The sequence below is a fragment of the Oryzias latipes genome, chromosome 3 (genome assembly GCF_053564925.1).
Source record: "Oryzias latipes strain Hd-rR chromosome 3, Olatipes_Hd-rR_3.1".
Taxonomy (NCBI): domain Eukaryota; kingdom Metazoa; phylum Chordata; class Actinopteri; order Beloniformes; family Adrianichthyidae; genus Oryzias; species Oryzias latipes.
The window spans coordinates 25144651-25162543 of NC_136239.1; the positions used below are offsets into that span (position 1 = coordinate 25144651).

Below are 17893 nucleotides of genomic sequence, written 5' to 3' on the forward strand. Positions count from 1 at the left end.
GAACCATGGAAGAACTCGTCAGTGGGACTGGGAAGCACTCTGCTCCTCGGCACCTGATTGGCTAAAACATTCCTACCATTTCCGCCGCCTGCAACAAGCATTCCCCCCTTTTTTCGGTGTTCTGTCCTGCTATGGCACGCTATTCCCAGGCTAAGAACGGTCTCAAAAGTGGCTTATAATTCAGTTTTACCCGTGAACCCAGAGATTGGGAATGAGAACGGTAAGTTAAAACACAGATGCCGAGCAAAAAGTTATTGTGCCCGGGCCACCTGGCTCCTTAGGAACACATAGCATGCTTTAGGTTTGCTAATCAAGCTATGGTTCTAGATCGATAAGTCCCACAACGAAATCATATGTAAATCTGTAATGGATGAAAACTGGAAATTAGAGCTGTGTTTGAACACTGTGGCAGTTTAGTATTTTTAAGAGAGGGGGCTGCAAGAAAGCATCAGGAAACGTAAACATTAGCATGATTAGCTTTCATCACAACACACGCTACGACAGTTAGCACACATAGCCTTTTCTGTGTTCAACTCAAGCGATGCTAACATTATAGTAGCGACATTGTCAAGGTGCAGTCGGCTTTACAGATGTTCCGTGCTGGATATTCAACGCAGTGAGCGAGCATTGCTTTTTAGCACGGTATCTAAAATCAAGTTAACAGCATTGCTAACCTCCTCGCGCTATCTCGAAATTGTCGCATTATTGTTTGACTCAAATGATGCACGCTGCCTGGAGAAAATTCTATAGACATTTAACGTTACGATGGTTGAAAACTAAAGAAAATGTACTTGTGAGACTGATGTAAAAAAAAAGAAACCTTTCCAAAGAGTGTAATCTGAATTACAAATTTAAAAACAGTTGGCTTTGATTGACGTCGCCATCTTGGAAGTCGGATTCGCAGCTTTGTTCCAACATTTAGGTTAACAGGATGACAATGGTATCTAAAAATCCGAACACCCGGGGTGTTGTTAGTTTTTAATAATAATTAAACACTTTTGAGGCACGATGAAGGTCGCAAAGACCTGCTCAGAGCTGCAGGAAACACAGCATCAACTCACAACTTTGTTTAGTTGTTTTTTAACATCTTTGTATCTCAACTGGTAGATCCCCTCAGCAAAAATATTAAGAATGAAGTCAACCTCAGATCTAAAAGGAACCAGTTTGATATTATAAAATGAAGACCCCGATTGTACAAGGGTTAATTTTAGAGATGAACAAAGATTGACCAATCAGTAGAAGACATGAGCCCTGTTCACAACAGGTGACCAATGTTTTTATACTTAGTTGATTTTGAATGTGAGGGTGTCAATATCCTGAAATAGGTAATGCAGTTATTTTGCTTGTGATGCTCTTGATGTTTTTTTTTCATTGACATGTTTTTTTACTTAGGCCGTAACTTTCCAATGGTGGGATTTGCTTTGGAAATCTAGATGCAGTGATGACTCGTGTCTTGAATAGCATGTGTCCTGATCTTGGAAAAATCTGCTAAAAGGAGCTAGGCTGTCGCTGTTGGACCTGGGAATGACATATTTGCTGATAATCTATTAACAATGGGGCTACACATGGACAGAAAGTTAAAACACAAGGCCTGTTCACACCGGGACGATTTTCGCCGACGTTTAACGCCTCGTGACTAAACAAAGGGCCCCAATGAGAGTGTGCACACCGACGCGAAAAAACGCCAGGCGTTAAAGCGTCAAAAAAAAAACGCCTCGGGTTCGTTTTTTTTTTTTTGACGCGTCGCGTCGAAATCTACTCGACCAATGAGAACGGCGCTTTTGCTCACGTGTCTGGAGCTTCTGAAGTTACAGTAAAACACAACTTGGGGGCGCTCAAACACAAAACTGCCTTGCTGAGCACACATACCAGCGAAGAAGATAGACGCCAAGTAGCGTCTACACAGCCGCGAAGCAATAATGACGGACATTCTAAAACATCCCCGAACCAAGCACCAGTTGGAGCTACTGGTGCTTGAAATATTCATGTTTTCTTTGTTTGATTCTGACAAGCGTGTAAATACTTGCTCTCTTCTTCTGAGTGAAAAGCGACTTTAAGAAGCGTAAAGTTGCGCAGCGCCACCTTGTGTACAGGAGTATTTCTGTTTTACATTAAGCGCCATCTAATGTCAGGGAATGAAATTGCATGTTCACTCCACTCATCGTCAGCGAAAATCGCCTGGGTGTGAACACAAAAAACGTGGCGAAAAACGCTGGCGAATAACGCCTGGCGAATATTCGTCCCGGTGTGTACGGGCCTACAGGGCAGTCTTTAGGCCGCTACTTGGCGTCTATCTTCTTCGCTGGTATGTGTGCTCAGCAAGGCAGTTTTGTGTTTGAGCGCCCCCAAGTTGTGTTTTACTGTAACTTCAGAAGCTCCAGACACGTGAGCAAAAGCGCCATTCTCATTGGTCGAGTAGATTTCGACGCGACGCGTCGAAAAAAAAAAACGAACCCGAGGCGTTTTTTTTTTTTTGACGCTTTAACGCGTGGCGTTTTTTCGCGTCGGTGTGCACACTCTCGTTGGTGCCCTTTGTTTAGTCACGAGGCGTTAAACGTCGGCGAAAATCGCCGGCGAAATTCGTCCCGGTGTGAACAGGCCTTTTGCATCACTTTTTGACTTTTCCAACATTGGGGGGGATAAAAATATTGCAATGTGTTTTCTAATTTTGCTAAAACAGAAGAGCTGCATGCTTTTTTCTGTGTTAGATACAAAAACAAACCTGTTTTTGTTAGAATCTGTTCACAAGGTGCTGTGACAATAATCGCATCACTGCGGTCATTACCCCGCACTTTTTTTTATTTTTGTGAAAGTTCTGCATATGGTGCGTGATTGGAACTATAATAAACACATTAAACACAATCATCTTTGCTGATAATTTACTTTTTCTGCTAGTCCTGTGTTGAGACTTCAAAGGTTTCTGGGGGAAACATTTTATTACTGTTCTCCTTCACTCTCTGCGCCGCGCCTATCACAACCTTTACGCTGCACATGGCACGCTCCCTCTACTGACACACGCGCGGTTTCAGAAACACATCCTCATTCTTCAACAGAAGTCTCCGTCTTGCGAGGAAATACGACAAATTTACTGCGTTGTAATTTTTCATTTCCATTGTATTCATTTCCATTACAAGCTGCGTGCGCTCTTGAGTGAACGACACAGCCGTCCGCTGGAGGATTTTGTGTGTGTGTGTGTGTGTGGGGGGGTTATTAATAATAATAATAATAATAATGGATTGGATTTATCTGCGCTTTTCAAGACACCCAAAGCGCTTACATTATGTCCATTATTCATTCACTCCTCATTCATACTTGGTGATGGTAAGCTATGTTTGTAGCCACAGCTGCCCTGGGGCAGACTGACAGAGGCGTGGCTGCCATTTCGCGCCTACGGCCCCTCTGACCATCACCGGGACATTCATACACATTCACACACCAGTGGAGTCACACTGGAGGCAAGGAGGGTGAAGTGTCTTGCCCAAGGACACAACGACATTTTGGCTGGTGGGAGCGGGGATCGAACCGCCAACCCTTCGATCATTGGACGACCCGCTCAACCACCTGAGCCACTGTCGCCCCGACATTTACTGTTCTCCTTCACTCTGTAACACCAAACATGAACGCACTGTTAGAGTGCGATGAATATCACTACATGTTTTGTTTGGGAACTATTTTGTGCAGCGCAATGTTACGTGTCTGTATTTAAGGCGAAGCCTCCTGCCCCGCGTTCTTCATGGGTGTCAGGCTTCATGGCTACCGGAAAGGTGACAGTGTCTGCAGTCTTGTTTTTTACTGGGCAATATATAATATTCTGAGAAGATGTCTGTACCAGAGAGCACAGGTGAAACTCGCGTGCAGCTCCAGAGCGGTCCGCTGCAGAAGAATCAATACGCACCCCCAACACACTTGTGTGTGTGCGCTCCTTCCTCCTACACACGCAGCGCGCTGACACTCATACACATAGTCACTCTAAAACACCTATATAGTTAGTTCATGAGTTGGATAGGTAGTAGTTAGTTGTTACTGTTATTTGTTAATAAAGAATACTGCATTGTAATTGCCCCTTAAAAGCAATGGTTTATATAAGTCTGAAACTGTAGCAAAATAAAAATGATAAAATAGTAGAAGAACCCTGTGTTGTTTAGTGGGAGAAGATTGATGCTGTAAGTAAAGTTGGACGCAGTAAAGATCCGCTCAGATGAAGATAGTTTTTGGTGTTCTGACATGTTCTTGCAGCCCATTTCTCATGATGGAGGACGTATACAAAGAATTCAAGATTAAAACTGCTTTTCTGAGTATTTCTTCATTAAAATTGTGATGATCAGGAGCAGGAAAAAAACGCAGCTTGAAAAAAGCTTATAATTATGACAAAGCAAGTGAAATGGGCGAGCCAAAGTCTCCCTGCTCTGCTTCATTCTGATGCATCCACTTGCAGCCAAATTGATAAATCCTCTTCATTTTCCTCATCCGAGCTGCCATCTGGCTCAAAACTGTACAGCTAGATAGCTCCAATATTTGCTCACCATTTTTGTTGCTCTGCTAATGTGAGGTTGGGGGTGTGAGGAGTTGTTGCTTATCATTTCACTAGTGGACATCCCCACAAAGTTCACCCAAAGCACACTGCCACGTTTTTCATAAATTTTTTAGCAGAGATTCCTTGCACTACCTGTGAAGCATGGGGATGAAGTAATGATGGTTTAAGCTAATAAGGTTTTGGGTAGAAATACATTCAAATCTCAGATGCAGGTTTTTTAAGCATGTGTTGGCCAATTCTGATTATTATTTGATTTTTAAATTTTAGTTTACTTTCATAGAAAGTATAGCCCCAGGTTTCTTAAGTAAATTGTAAATAGCATATGCTAATATGGTGCTTTAAACCTTCTTTGCAGCCCTTCTCTCATTTATGCACATGAGTCAGCAGAGGCAAGGCATGCAGGGCCCTAACCACCCAGTGAGAGCAATGTGGCCTCTTGCTCAAGGATACTTGCACAAACAGGCAACCTTGGAATCCGGTGTAGTTGAGGTTAACCCCAAAATGCACCTTAGATGTGAGATGAGATCCATTTCTTTTCTTCTGAGCGTATTTTTTTTCATTTGAGAGCAGATTTTAAGGGTAACATAATCAAATGTTATTGTTTACTCTCCAAACCCCTCCTTCATATTTAAAATGTCCCTGCTTGCAAATAGATCTGTCCTCTTTTGTGTATTCACGGCTCTTAAATCTAGCACAGATTTCCTCTGCTCCTGCTCAAATCTTCCTCATTTGCTCTCAGTTGCAGCCGCTTGCTTTCCAAACTCACGGGTTCCGATCTTTCTAGGTTACTGTGTGAGACAACCAAGTAAAAACTTACCATCTTAAAGAGCAACAGAGCAAGCTGATCAAATGGTGTATTTATCAAGAGGAGGGTGGGGCTTGTCTTTTTAAATAAGAAATAACTTATGTAAAAAAAAGGATCTTTTACACTCCTGCTTAACAATCATTGCAAACAGCACTTTTTTTCCTCCTTGATTTGAACACATCTTACAAATACAGACATTTGAAAGTCTGCTGCAGGAGTGCTGATGCATTTACAGTCGTCGTCACTCCCTAGTCAAAGCAGAACTACATCAGCGAGAGTTACCAGCGAGTATTTTTAAATATATTTGCCTATAAGGGTCGTTTTATTCAGGAATTTGCATAAGTAATCCTGTGCTGATATGACCAGTAATCGTTGGTATCTTGAATTCCCTGCTTTCTAAAGGCAATGTTTGCATCAATAGTGTCTTAAAGTATGAAACATTTTTCTGTTGCAGGTCCACCATGTCTGAATTGTTTATGGAATGTGTGGAGGAAGAGTTGGAGCCATGGCAGAAACAAGTCCCTCAAGTTAATTTGATAGAGGATGATGATGATGACGATGAGCCCATCTTCGTTGGTGTAATATGTATGTCAAGTTCTTCTTATGAATGAAATGAAATACTTTTAGAATTTATAAATGTATAATACACTTTGTGAAAAGATTTTTTTTTTAACTTTTTTACATTAAGCTCTTTTAACAAGAACTACTTATTTTGATTATCTCTTTCTTTTTATCCTTAAAGCTAATAATCAGAAGGACAGTAAACCCAACTCTGCACCACTTCAGAAGAGAAGCACAGCAAAGCCTGAAGTTAAATGTCTACCTGCTGTGGGACCCTCGCCAATTGTGCTGCCTCTGAGTGTGCCTGTGACAGCAGTCAATAGCACGCCGCTCAGCCTGACAACAGTGACCCCACAGCCTGTCATAGTTAATAACCAGGTGTTTCCATTGTTTCATTCTGGTTGTTTGTTTTTGCAGGTGGGAGATTTTTTGCAGGCAGTTAATTAAACTGTTTAATTATGTCTGTTTTTTGGGTGTCAGATTTTCATTGGTGTTTCAGACATTACTTCCATAATTGATGTTTATTATTGCTAGATCAGTGGCCCTTCAAGGTTAGAGTTTAAATCGTCAGTCTGCCCAGTCAACAACATTTGTGGCATAATCATAGTAAAGGATTCTTGTTCAGACTATTTGTTTGCTGGAGGTAGAAGTCAAATGATGACAAAAGGCACATGAACCTCTGAAACCTTTAGGATGTGCCTACAATCAATCCGATATATCTATTTATTGATCTAAGTTTATCTATTTAAGGTATAAAAAATGTAATGATTCAGTAAATGTACTAAAATTGTCCACATTTCCTTGACCCTGATACCCTGATTGTAAAGTTTTTATGTAACACATCATTCAATTCAGATGCAAGTGATTAGCACCATTGACCACAGTTCATATGAAAGAATTATTACATGCTTTGGCAGTTTGTTTATACTTTTTAGAATTCTCTGTGTTTTTGGTTGATTACTTCTTCCCCCTCTTTAATAAGAAATCCGATTTAATATGCTTTTCCATTTGCTTTGATATGATAGTCTAAAGTCTCCTTTTATTTTTCTCAGAATTGTAAGGACAGTATCTTACTCTGATGTTGTACACTTTGGTGTCCACAGAAGATGTATCTTTTTTTCCCCATGATAACATGATTGTGCTCTTTACATTTTAACCTTCTGCATTTCACCTATTTTTTTTTCCTTATTTTTTAGGGCTTTATTGTCACATCTCCACAGTTGGCAAAGAACAATGAATTTATTGCCACTCTGGGGGCTCAGTACCCCCCCGGGACCTCCTTTACTATTGTACCAGGTAAATCTCATCGTGTTGAACGCTGAAGCAGTAGACGGTTCCGTGGCCGACTGATGAGTCTTTGTATCTGTCCTTCAGCGGGCCAGCAGCAGATTTTTCAGCAGATCTCTGCAGGCACACCCATCGCCAGTGTTATCCACAGACCTCAGGTGCAGCAAATCAGGAACAACATCGTGACGTTGGCTAATGTCCAGAACCCTGCTGTGTATACATCCCAGACCAATCAGCCGATCTCCAAACTCCCCAACTCTGTTCAGACTGCCGTTGTGGCTGTGAGAGACAACTGCAATAATAAAGGTCGTTTGTTTTTTCTAAGGTTTTATAGCTTTGCCTCATCATTTCATAAAATCTAAATATATATTCATGTTTTGGTTTTTATTCAGATCAAACTTCATTAAAGCGAGGGTTGACATCACTGGAAGTTGACAATATGGCAAAAAAGGTCAAGTTAGACTCATGTAAGTTTCTGCTGTGGGTTTGTTTTGTATAAATAATTGTGTTGCATCTGATTCCTGTTATTTGAAAGAACAACTACCTGTTTGTTTTTTTTAGCACCTGCAAAAGTGATGGTCAGAATGGAAAATGGTATTTTAAAGAGAAAATGCTCTAAATGTCTTGAAGATCTTTCAGAAGAGGCCCAAAAGTATCATTTGCAGGTAGGTGAATGATTATGGTCAAACCATTATTTACATTTTCAGGGAGGCATTTATTTATGGAACTGTAACAATACAAATGTGCAATAATTGACCTCTGTTGTTTGTCAGCAATGCAGGGGAAATGTGGGAAATGCAGCGGCGTCGACCACGAGCACCGGAGGAAACAAACTTATCATGCTTGTGGCAGACTTCTACTACGGAAACTTTGAGGGGGATTTGCAGAAGAGGGATGCCCAGAAGACCAACAACACTTTCAAGTGCCAAAGCTGCTTAAAAGTTCTCAAAAACAATATCAGGTAAGGTTTGAGGAAATTGTAAAATGGGAATGATGGCATTTTTAAATTCATTTGGTACCTTTGTCTGCTTTCATGTGAGCAACAATTTTGTTTTAACAGTTTAGTGGCTTTAAAGCAGTCTGCTGGTTGTCAATTTTGTTGTTTTGTCTGTAATTTACTGAAATCATGATGGGGCTTATTAGTTTTAAATGTGAGGGCATTGCTTCACATTTAAAAGTTAAGTTATAAACCTACAAAATAAAAGTACTACTTTTCAAGCTGCAATAAAAAAAACCTCTGCTTTGCTGTGGGCAGCTGACTGTAGATATTTTCTTGCTCCACTAAATATGTTTAGCACAGCTGCTGATGTGTAGTCTCCTGCTGTTTCCTCCCTCCACCACAGCAGCAATTCTTCTTCATTTGTTGTTTTTTTTTTTTTTTAATGCTGTCTTGAGTTGGCCTTCATCAACTCCTGAGGAATCATTGGACCAATAAACGTTTAAATGTTCCACTGTGCTCACAAGCTCCCTGTGTTGTAATTTGCAATCAGGTCGTTCAGTTCAGGTCATTATTTAGAGGTAATTATTTTTCAGACTTGCAATAATAACATGTTGAAAATCTAAAAACAAAAATCATTTTATAAATAATTTTGAAGTCGCCATATTACCTGAACTTGGCTGTAGCTGCAGAAAGCAGGTGTGTGACTCAGTCACACTGTATTTGACATAACCTCATTCAGCAATTTATACATCATTTAATGTGATGCAACTTTAATAAAGCCAATAAATCAATAGCAGAAATGAATCTGTTGGAGCTATTGGTGATTTTTGTTCTGTTGTGGTCTAATTTATAAGGAATCATCAAAATTTTATTCTTCTTTCTGAGCGTGTTTTAAGAACTGATAGATTTGCGAAAACAAATCGTGCTTGTACCACTAACGAAAGAGGAAGACATCTTTCCAAAGCCCTAACTGCGGCTTTCTTTCAGATGGATGACGATACAAGTCAGTTTTCCCTCATGGGCCAGGAGATGAGAAATGACTGCTACTTTACTGCTCCGTTGATTAAATAACCGTGCTTCAGAAAATTGGAAAAAAGCTTCTGTAAGCTGCTTTTAATGGGGAAATACATTTGTACGGCAGCCACGCTCCCATAGTCGAGGTCGCAGTTCAGCCACATAAAAAATTTCTATTAGGGAGCTGAGGCTGCAGAATGTACTGGCTGAAAAATGGGCCATGCCTTATCAGGGCAGCTGTGGCAGGTTGCCGTGGAGACGATCATGGCACCCATCAGCCACTGCATCATTAAGTCAGACTACAATCTTTCTGTAATTGCAGCTAATGTGACATCGATTATTCATGCTTGGAAACAAAAGTGTAGGAATCTTTTTTTTTTTTTTTTTACCTTTGGGAAATTGTAACTGCATGCACACAAACTTCCATTTTTCTTTCCTCCTAATTTTGTCTGTTTATGAAATATTGAATTTAGAATTTATCTGTAAGTGGCTTTAATCCACAGTTCGTTAAACTTCAAATTGTTGAAATGAGGTTAAAGTTTATATATGAAGAAAAATCCACATCCAAAACATGTGTGCTGCATTTCTTTGGTGGCTAGTGAAACCTGTGCGTTATGTATCTTTCAGTTAGAAATTCTGTATAGGTAAATGTTTGGACTTTTTTTGTTTTTTATGAATGCATTTTATAGTTGTTGGTTTATTTTTTTTTTATTTCATGTGCGTTTGGTTTATTTTTCTGTTGTTTACGCTTTTTCCTGTGCATTTGCAGAGCTTTGGTCGGATTTATTGGCTAAAGGTTTTTTTTGGTCGTTCTCCAAGTAATACGTCTCTGTTGGAATTTGTGGTTTTATCGCCTTTTATTCCAAATATACCAAAACTGTTGAATGTTTGAGGAGATTTTCCAGATGAATGAGCTGTGTGTGACTTGTTTTCCCCTACAGGTTCATGAACCACATGAAACACCACCTGGAGCTGGAGAAGCAGAACAGCGAGAGCTGGGAAAGCCACACCACCTGTCACCACTGCTATCGGCAGTACATGACTCCATTTCAGCTGCAGTGCCACATAGAGAGCGCTCATAGTCCTATCGAATCATCAAGTAAAACCATCATCAGTTCAGCTTAAATTTATTATTTCTTAGCCGTCATTTTTTATTTTCCTATTTTTTTTTTTTTTTTTTGCAGCCAACTGCAAGATATGCGAGTTAGCGTTTGAGTCTGAGCAGGTCCTCCTGGAACATATGAAGGCAAACCACAAGCCAGGGGAAATGCCTTATGTCTGCCAGGTCTACAACCTATTATTGCCAACTTTTGTTCTATTTAGAATCTCAAGGAAATGTTGCTGACATTGTTTTTTGCTGATTCCACAGGTTTGCAATTACAGGTCCTCGTTCTTTTCCGACCTGGAGGCACATTTCCGGAGCGTCCATGAAAACACAAAGGACCTCCTCTGTCCCTTCTGTCTCAAAGTTCTCCGGACCAGTCACATTTTCATGCAACATTACATGAAACATCAGGTATGATGTTTGCAACGCGTTCTAATGAAATTTAGCTTCATGTTGCATGTTCTATTGAAGTGAATATGTGGTGGTCAAACCAAACAAAGCTTCTTGCTTTTACTTTTCACAGTTTGCTGATTAATTTTTAGCACTTTTAGAATATCCTTTATATCTAAAATGGCTATCAGATTTGTTACCGGTGAATTCTGTTTCCTTTTTTACAGAGAAAAGGGATCTATCGCTGTGGAAAATGCAGACTGAACTTCCTTACCTACAAGGAAAAAGTGGACCACAGGACTCATGTCCACAAAACCTTCAGGAAACCTAAAGCGCTTGAAGGGCTTCCCCCTGGGACAAAGGTCAGACCCATGTGAAACTGTCAAGAGTTTACCCATCAGTTTAGGGGTGATGGTAACAATCTTGTGAATGTTATGACGTTCTCCTTGCAGGTGACCATTCGAGCCTCCCTGACAGGAAAAGAAAGCACGCCTGTGATCCCAGCCTCCCCTAAACGCTCTGTTACTCCAGAATGTCGAAGTTCCTCTCCGTTCACATGTGAGCCTTCAAATAGTCTAACCAAGTTCAGACTAAACGACTCTGCAGCACAAAAAGCAAAAATGAATCAAAACAAGAAGAGACAGGAGCAGAACAAAAAGCAAGAGCGACGGAGCTTCAGACACAACCTGGAACTCAAACATCTGAGGTTTGCTTTTGCTTTCACGCAATACTTTAAAACAGACGGATTTATCTGAATATTCTGTCTCAACACTTTTTTTTTTCAGTGTCAAGACGGGACGCTACATATGCATTGAGTGCAACTCTGTAGTAGACGACTTCTTCGTGCATTTCCCATTGCTTTCCAATTGCGGTGCCTGCAAGTACCGAACAAGCTGCAAAAGCTCCATTGAGAATCACATGATTAAGTAAGTAATCCCTGATTTTAGGCCTGGGCGATAAATCGATCAAATGAATTAATTCGAATTTTTTGTTACGGGCTATTTCAAAAATAACTAAATCGAGTTTTTATGTGGCGCATTTTGGGCTCCCCAGAGCTTCCGTAGCGTTAGTATCACACGGCGACAAGCGACAATCGACGCACGAAGCAGCTAGCGACAGCATGGCTAACGGTGAAAGTGGGAAGTTTGTTGCCAAGAAAGGAATAAAATCATCTGTTGTTTGGAACTGGTCTGGGTTTACTGCCACAGACGTGCAGGAAGAGACCCCCACCCCCCCCCCCCCCCACCCCCCCACGCTGCCTAAAGCCATTTGGAGTCAAAGGCTCTCACGCGCGCTCGCGTGGCACGCGCTCAGTCCTCTTAAACACGCACGCGGCCTGACACAGACACATATACTCATTCTACAACACCTGTATAGTTAGTTCATTAGTTAGTTGTTACTGTTATTTGTTAATAAAGAATACTGCGTTGTAATTATTACTTGTACCCATATATGCATTCGCGACGCGGCCGCCGTGGATTTTGTTTTCGGAGGACGCAGCCGTGAGGGGGGGGGGGGGGGGGGGGTCTGATCGCGACTCTTGCTGCTTCATCATCATCTCTGTGGAGAAGACGGGGTTTCTTAATTTAATTAAAACCTTAGAGCCCACATATGAGCTTTATTGTTAATCCTTTAGAAAAGGGTGCTACTGTCAAGGTGAATGTTTGTCTCCTTTTAGTTCTAGACTAAAAGGACGCACTTTATAGTCTAGCTACAAAGTGCGACTCAAAACACAGCTGGGACTTTAAGTAAAGAAGTAACCTTTTTATTTTGGAGAAGTGAAAACAAGTTTAGAATAACGAAATTAGACAAAAACAAGACAAAAGTTATATAAAACAGGACAAAATTATTTAAACACAAGACCAAAAAGGGAGTAAGAAGAAAAATCTTATACTTAACTTTGATTCCAAGAGCGTGTTCATTTATTTATTATTCATCCCAGAAATGGGCGTTACATTTGTCTTGGGTTTGATTAAATAAAAGCAACATTTGCTTGAACTTGTCTGCCGTTTGTACTTATTGCTTTCCTTAAGTCGGGGGGGGGGGGAAATCGGAAATCGAATTTAAAAAAATAAAATAGGCCATATCGCCCAGCCCTACCTGATTTCTGTCTGTGCTCAACAGAAAAAGTTGTCTTACTAACTTTTTTTCCTTTTTTTCCCCTATAAGATATCATAGCACCTTCAGGAAACGCAGAGTTTTGAAAAGAAATCAAAAAACCAACGTATCTTCGTTAAAGTAAGTCGGGTTACAAAAATTCAATTGGAGTCCAAGTGTTTGGAGACCAAACATGTTTGTTTGTTTCAGGCTTCCACTCGTCTGCCTCACCTGTGACCTACTTGTTGACAGTGACTTGATGACCAAACATTTAGTCAAGCAACCTAATCACGTTTGCAAAGTTATTAAAGAGAAAGGTAATTTTTTTTTTTTAACTTTTGTTTCGGTTCTTCTTAAACGACATCTGAGCTAAGGGACTCGTATAGGAGTATTTTGTTATACAAATACTATTGAAGTTATTCCTTTGTGTTTAATCCAACAGATAGCAAAGCTGAAGACAAAGAATTGTGAGTAGAAATCCTGCTCATGTTTCACATAGTTCATCTTTATGTAAAACGCAATGGGAGCTGAAGAGCAACTTGTGCTTTGAATCTTTGCTCAGGTGTCTTATTTTGAGAGAGAAATTAGATTCTCTTACAAAAAATATATATATATAATTTTTTTTTTTTTTTACATTAAAGACATGCTTATCTACAACTTTTCAACTTTACCACTTTTTTTTCTTCTTATCCATAACAATAAAATAATTATTTTGGGTAGAACTTTGTTAATAAACATACATTAAGTTATTTCTGCACTCTTTGCTCATTAATATGCACTACCTGTTATATTTTAAGCTTATCTCACCATAATTGTCTCTATTAAAATAATAATGAAACGCAGCATCGTTAGGTGCAAAGCTATATTTTGATTCAGAAATAACATGTTGTTAGTTATTAAGATGCACTTCATGGTGTTTTATTTTAATGCCAATACTAATAAACAGCCTAATAAACATAAATATTTTTATCCTACTTTAGTTGAAAGGTGTTAATGCCTTTTATTGACATGCAACTTTTTCATGGTGCTATGTTCTTTCTTCTGTTTATTTACGGTTTAAAAAACCATTATAATACTGTGCACTAATCCACTTGGCCTCGTTTTTTTTTATTAAAGGGCCTATATCATGCAAAATGAACTTTTTTTAAATTTTGAAGGTATTATAAGATAAATTTTTCATGAAAAACAACCCCAAAGCCATATTTTGATCCATTCCCGCATTTCTCTACATTCCTCTGAAAACCTGCTTTGTGAGCACCAGCCTCTCCCAATTCACGAAAACAAGTGGGTCCTCACACGGTGATGTCACAAAGTGGGGAACAGCCCCTTCCAGGAAGAGTCTGCGCTGCCAGCACCGCCCCCAGGCTAACACATACCCACTTTCTCTGCGGCAATAGCAATGATCGGCAGAATCACTCTCCTATTATATGCACAATCTGCACATCCATCTTTGACCAAGTTTGGATGTTTGTTTTCGTGGACAAAGCGCAGACAAGAAAAGCATGATATAGGCTCTTTAACAGTCATTTGAGACCATTGCTTCTCTACAGACCCACATTTGTCCATCTGATCTGTTTCTAAACTGTCTCATCTAGACTGTAGTTACTGAGAATTATGTTCTCGTTACTGTTTTAAAACAAATTTTTATATAACAAAAGCAAATGGAACACATCAGCACTAGGGAAAGAAAAAAACTGAAGTAACAGATTTACACTTATAGTTACAGAGTTTAACATGTGTCATGCAAATGCATGGTGTAATTAAATGTGGCATTTGACTTTATGTAGACCAGGTACAAAGTTTTCGTCAGCTCTGGTTGTTTCTCCTAAAAGTTTTGTGCTGTTACCAGAAGTGTGTTGTTTTTCTAAAGTTGTTACATCACTGTTATAACATTTAGAAAGCCTGCGTGAAACAAGTTATGATTTCTGTTGCAATGTGTTCATTATAAAAATATATCAAGCTAAGATGCTTGCTCGAAGAGATTGCAGGAACAAATCTGTTTTGATAAAGTGGCTCCATAAATGGTAATCAGAAATGATGCAATTGTAACTTCTATCTTCTGTTTGACTCAGGAATCAACAGCAACCACTAGAAGTCCGACAGTCCTTGGCTATAGCGCCCCATCCAGGCTCAGAGGAAATGGACCAGAATAAAGAAGCTGAAAGTGTAACTAATGGTACTGATGACAAGCAACCAGAACTGGAACCAGAGCTGCCAGTAAATGATCAGCAAGAAGACCTGGTGGCAGTGAATCAGACTGATGGCACAGCTGAATCGAACAACTCCCATCAGTTGACTTCAACTGTCTGTACTTCGGATGGGAATTTAGACGTTTGTCAGGAGTCTGCGAATCCCTCCCAATGTATCACTGTTCAAGACCAGATTCCTGTCTTAAAGGGTTCATCTGATCATATAACTGAGGACAAAACAACATGAATCAAAGAGGATTTGGACATTTTAAGCTTCATAGCTTAAAGGCTTTTTTATTGCTGTGTATTTGAGTTAGTCGTTTTAATTGAGGAAAACGAGGCTTTTCCTTACACTACTTTCCTTATTAACCTAAAACAGTTCTTCATATAATGGTTTCAATGGTGATTTTTGTCATTTTTTTTTAAAAAACAAAAATGCAATGGGAACCCAGTCATGTCTGTCACCAACCCTGTAGTTTAATTGTGTCACCAGTAATCATCTCATACATTCTTAACTGATGTTTACGATTCTTTGCAGACAATTTCAGGCATGTTTTACTTCACTAGTGATGTATTTCATGTGTACCTTTAAATCATTAATACCAACTCACAGGTCGCCAGTGTCCAAGGTTGTTAAGTTTAGATGCTTTTAAATGGTGGCAAAAGGCACACGCTTTTCTTGCATGTTACCTTATTTCTCAAGGCAACAGGTGTATCTTAAAACGACAATAGGGGGAAAAAGTAAAGTCCCTATTTTAGGAAATGTTTAATTAAATTCATCAGGTTCATCGAGTCTTAGTTCTATGCTTGCACCGACTAATGGAAACTCTTCAGTTGTGGGGAAAATATTTGCAATTATGCATTTATTGTGACTCAGAAATGTCAAATCACCTAACTGCTTTTTATAAGGCTTGTAGTTTGTGTGTATTGAGTAGCTTTTAAGTTTGAAAGTGTTTTTTTTTTTAAGTGATTCCTTAAACAAAAAGTGGTCTTGAAGAGGCGCATTAGACTGTATTCAAGAATAGCATTTTCTTGCTATATATGTAAATAAATAAATAAAACGATTGGGTCCTACTTTGAAATATTTTCCTCTTAAGTTATGCTGGTTTTAATCTTCTTCTTTCTCTTTCGGCTTTTCCCATCAGGGGTCGCCACAGCGAATCATCGTTTTCCACCTCACTCTGTCATGGACATCTTCTACCCTAACATTAGCCAACTTCATGTCCTCTGTTAAGACATCCATATATCTCCTCTTTGGCCGTTCTCTTGCCCTCCTGCCAGGCAGCTCCATCTCCAACATCCTTCTACAAATATATCCACTATCCCTCCTCTGAACATGTCCAAACCATCTCAGTCTGGCTTCTCTGACTTTGTCGCTAACACAGGCAACATGAGCCGTCCCTCTGATGTACTCGTTCCTTATCCTGTCCAACCTGGTCACTCCTAAGGAGAACCTCAACATCTTCATCTCCGCTACCTCCATATCAGCCTCTTGTCTCTGTCTCACTGCTACCGTCTCTAACCCATAGAGCAGAGCTGGTCTCACCACTGTCTTGTACACCTTTCCTTTGAGTCTTGCTGACACTCTTCTGTCACACAACACTCCTGACACTTTCCTCCAACCGCTCCAACCTGCCTGCACTCGCCTCTTCACCTCTTTTCCACACTCTCCATCACACTGAACTGTTGACCCCAAGTACTTAAACTCCTGCACCTTCTTCACCTCAGTCCCCTGTAACCTAACGCTTCTACCTTGATCCCTCTCGTTCAGACACATGTATGCTGTCTTACTACGACTGACCTTCATGCCTCTTCTTTCCAGAGCAAACCTCCACCTCTCTAGCTGTTCCTCCACCTGCTCTCTACTCTCACTGCAAATTACGATGTCATCCGCAAACATCATTGTCCAGGGAGATTCCTGTCTTACCTCGTCTGTCAGCCTGTCCATCAGCATAGCAAACAAAAAAGGACTCAAAGCTGATCCTTGGTGTAGTCCCACCTCCACCTTGAACTCCTCTGACCTACAGCACATCTCACCACCGTCATACTTCTCTCATACATGTCCTGAACTACTCTGACATACTTCTCTGCCACTCCAGATGACCTCATACAGTACCACAGCTCCTCCCTCGGCACCCTGTCATACGCCTTCTCTAAATCTACGAACACACAATGCAGCTCCTTCTGACCATCTCTGTACTTTTCCATCAACATTCTCAAAGCAAAAATGGCATCAGTGGTGCTCTTACGGGGCATGAAACCATACTGCTGCTCACAAATCTCCACCTTCTTCCTAAGCCTGGCTTCCATTACTCTTTCTCACAGCTTCATTGTGTGGCTCATCAACTTTATTCCTCTATAGTTGCTGCAGTTCTGCGTGTCACCCTTGTTCTTAAAGATCGGGACCAGAACGCTTCTCCTCCATTCCTCAGGCATCTTCTCACTCTCTAGAATCCTATTGAACAACCTTGTTAGAAATTCCACTGCTGTCTCTCCTAAGCACTTCCATACCTCCACAGGTAGGTCATCAGGACCAACGGCCTTTCCGCTCTTCATCCTTTTCAGAGCCTTCCTAACCTCATCCTTTCCAATCTCTGCTACTTCCTGCTCCACAACAACCACATCTTCCTCCCTTCTTTCCCTGTCATTTTCCTCGTTCATCAGCTCCTCAAAATACTCCTTCCATCTTTTCTGTACACTCTCCTGGGTTGTTAGCACCTTTCCATCTCTGTCCTTAATCACCCTTATCTGTTGCACGTCCTTCCCATCTCTGTCTCTCTGTCTGGCTAGCCTGTACAAGTCCTTCTCTCCTTCCTTTGTGTCTAACCTGTCATATAGCTCATCGTAAGCTTTCTGTTTCACCTTTGCCACCTCTCTCTTCACTCTACGCTGCGCTTCATTGTACTCCTGTCTACCTTCCTCAGTCCTTTCTACATCCCACTTCCTTTTAGCCAACCTCTTCCTCTGGACG

At 40.4% G+C, this 17893-nt stretch overlaps 1 protein-coding gene across 2 annotated transcripts; it reads left to right on the forward strand.

Moving 5' to 3' along the window:
- znf280d (zinc finger protein 280D) lies at positions 1-16004 on the forward strand. 2 transcript variants are annotated; one of them, XM_023953491.2, is made up of 18 exons: positions 1-220; positions 5794-5924; positions 6082-6278; positions 7097-7196; positions 7275-7493; positions 7580-7654; positions 7749-7852; positions 7961-8148; positions 10083-10240; positions 10326-10426; positions 10511-10657; positions 10864-10998; positions 11089-11342; positions 11422-11562; positions 12806-12874; positions 12944-13050; positions 13176-13200; positions 14806-16004. In XM_023953491.2, the coding sequence occupies exons 2-18, from the start codon at positions 5801-5803 to the stop codon at positions 15167-15169; spliced, it is 2508 nt and encodes an 835-aa protein (XP_023809259.1). In that variant the 5' UTR covers positions 1-220; positions 5794-5800; the 3' UTR covers positions 15170-16004. The 2 variants fall into 2 exon arrangements, with proteins under 2 accessions (XP_023809259.1, XP_078800640.1); XM_078944514.1 differs by having other exon boundaries at positions 11-220; positions 6082-6317.
- Positions 16005-17893: the final 1889 nt, after the last annotated feature.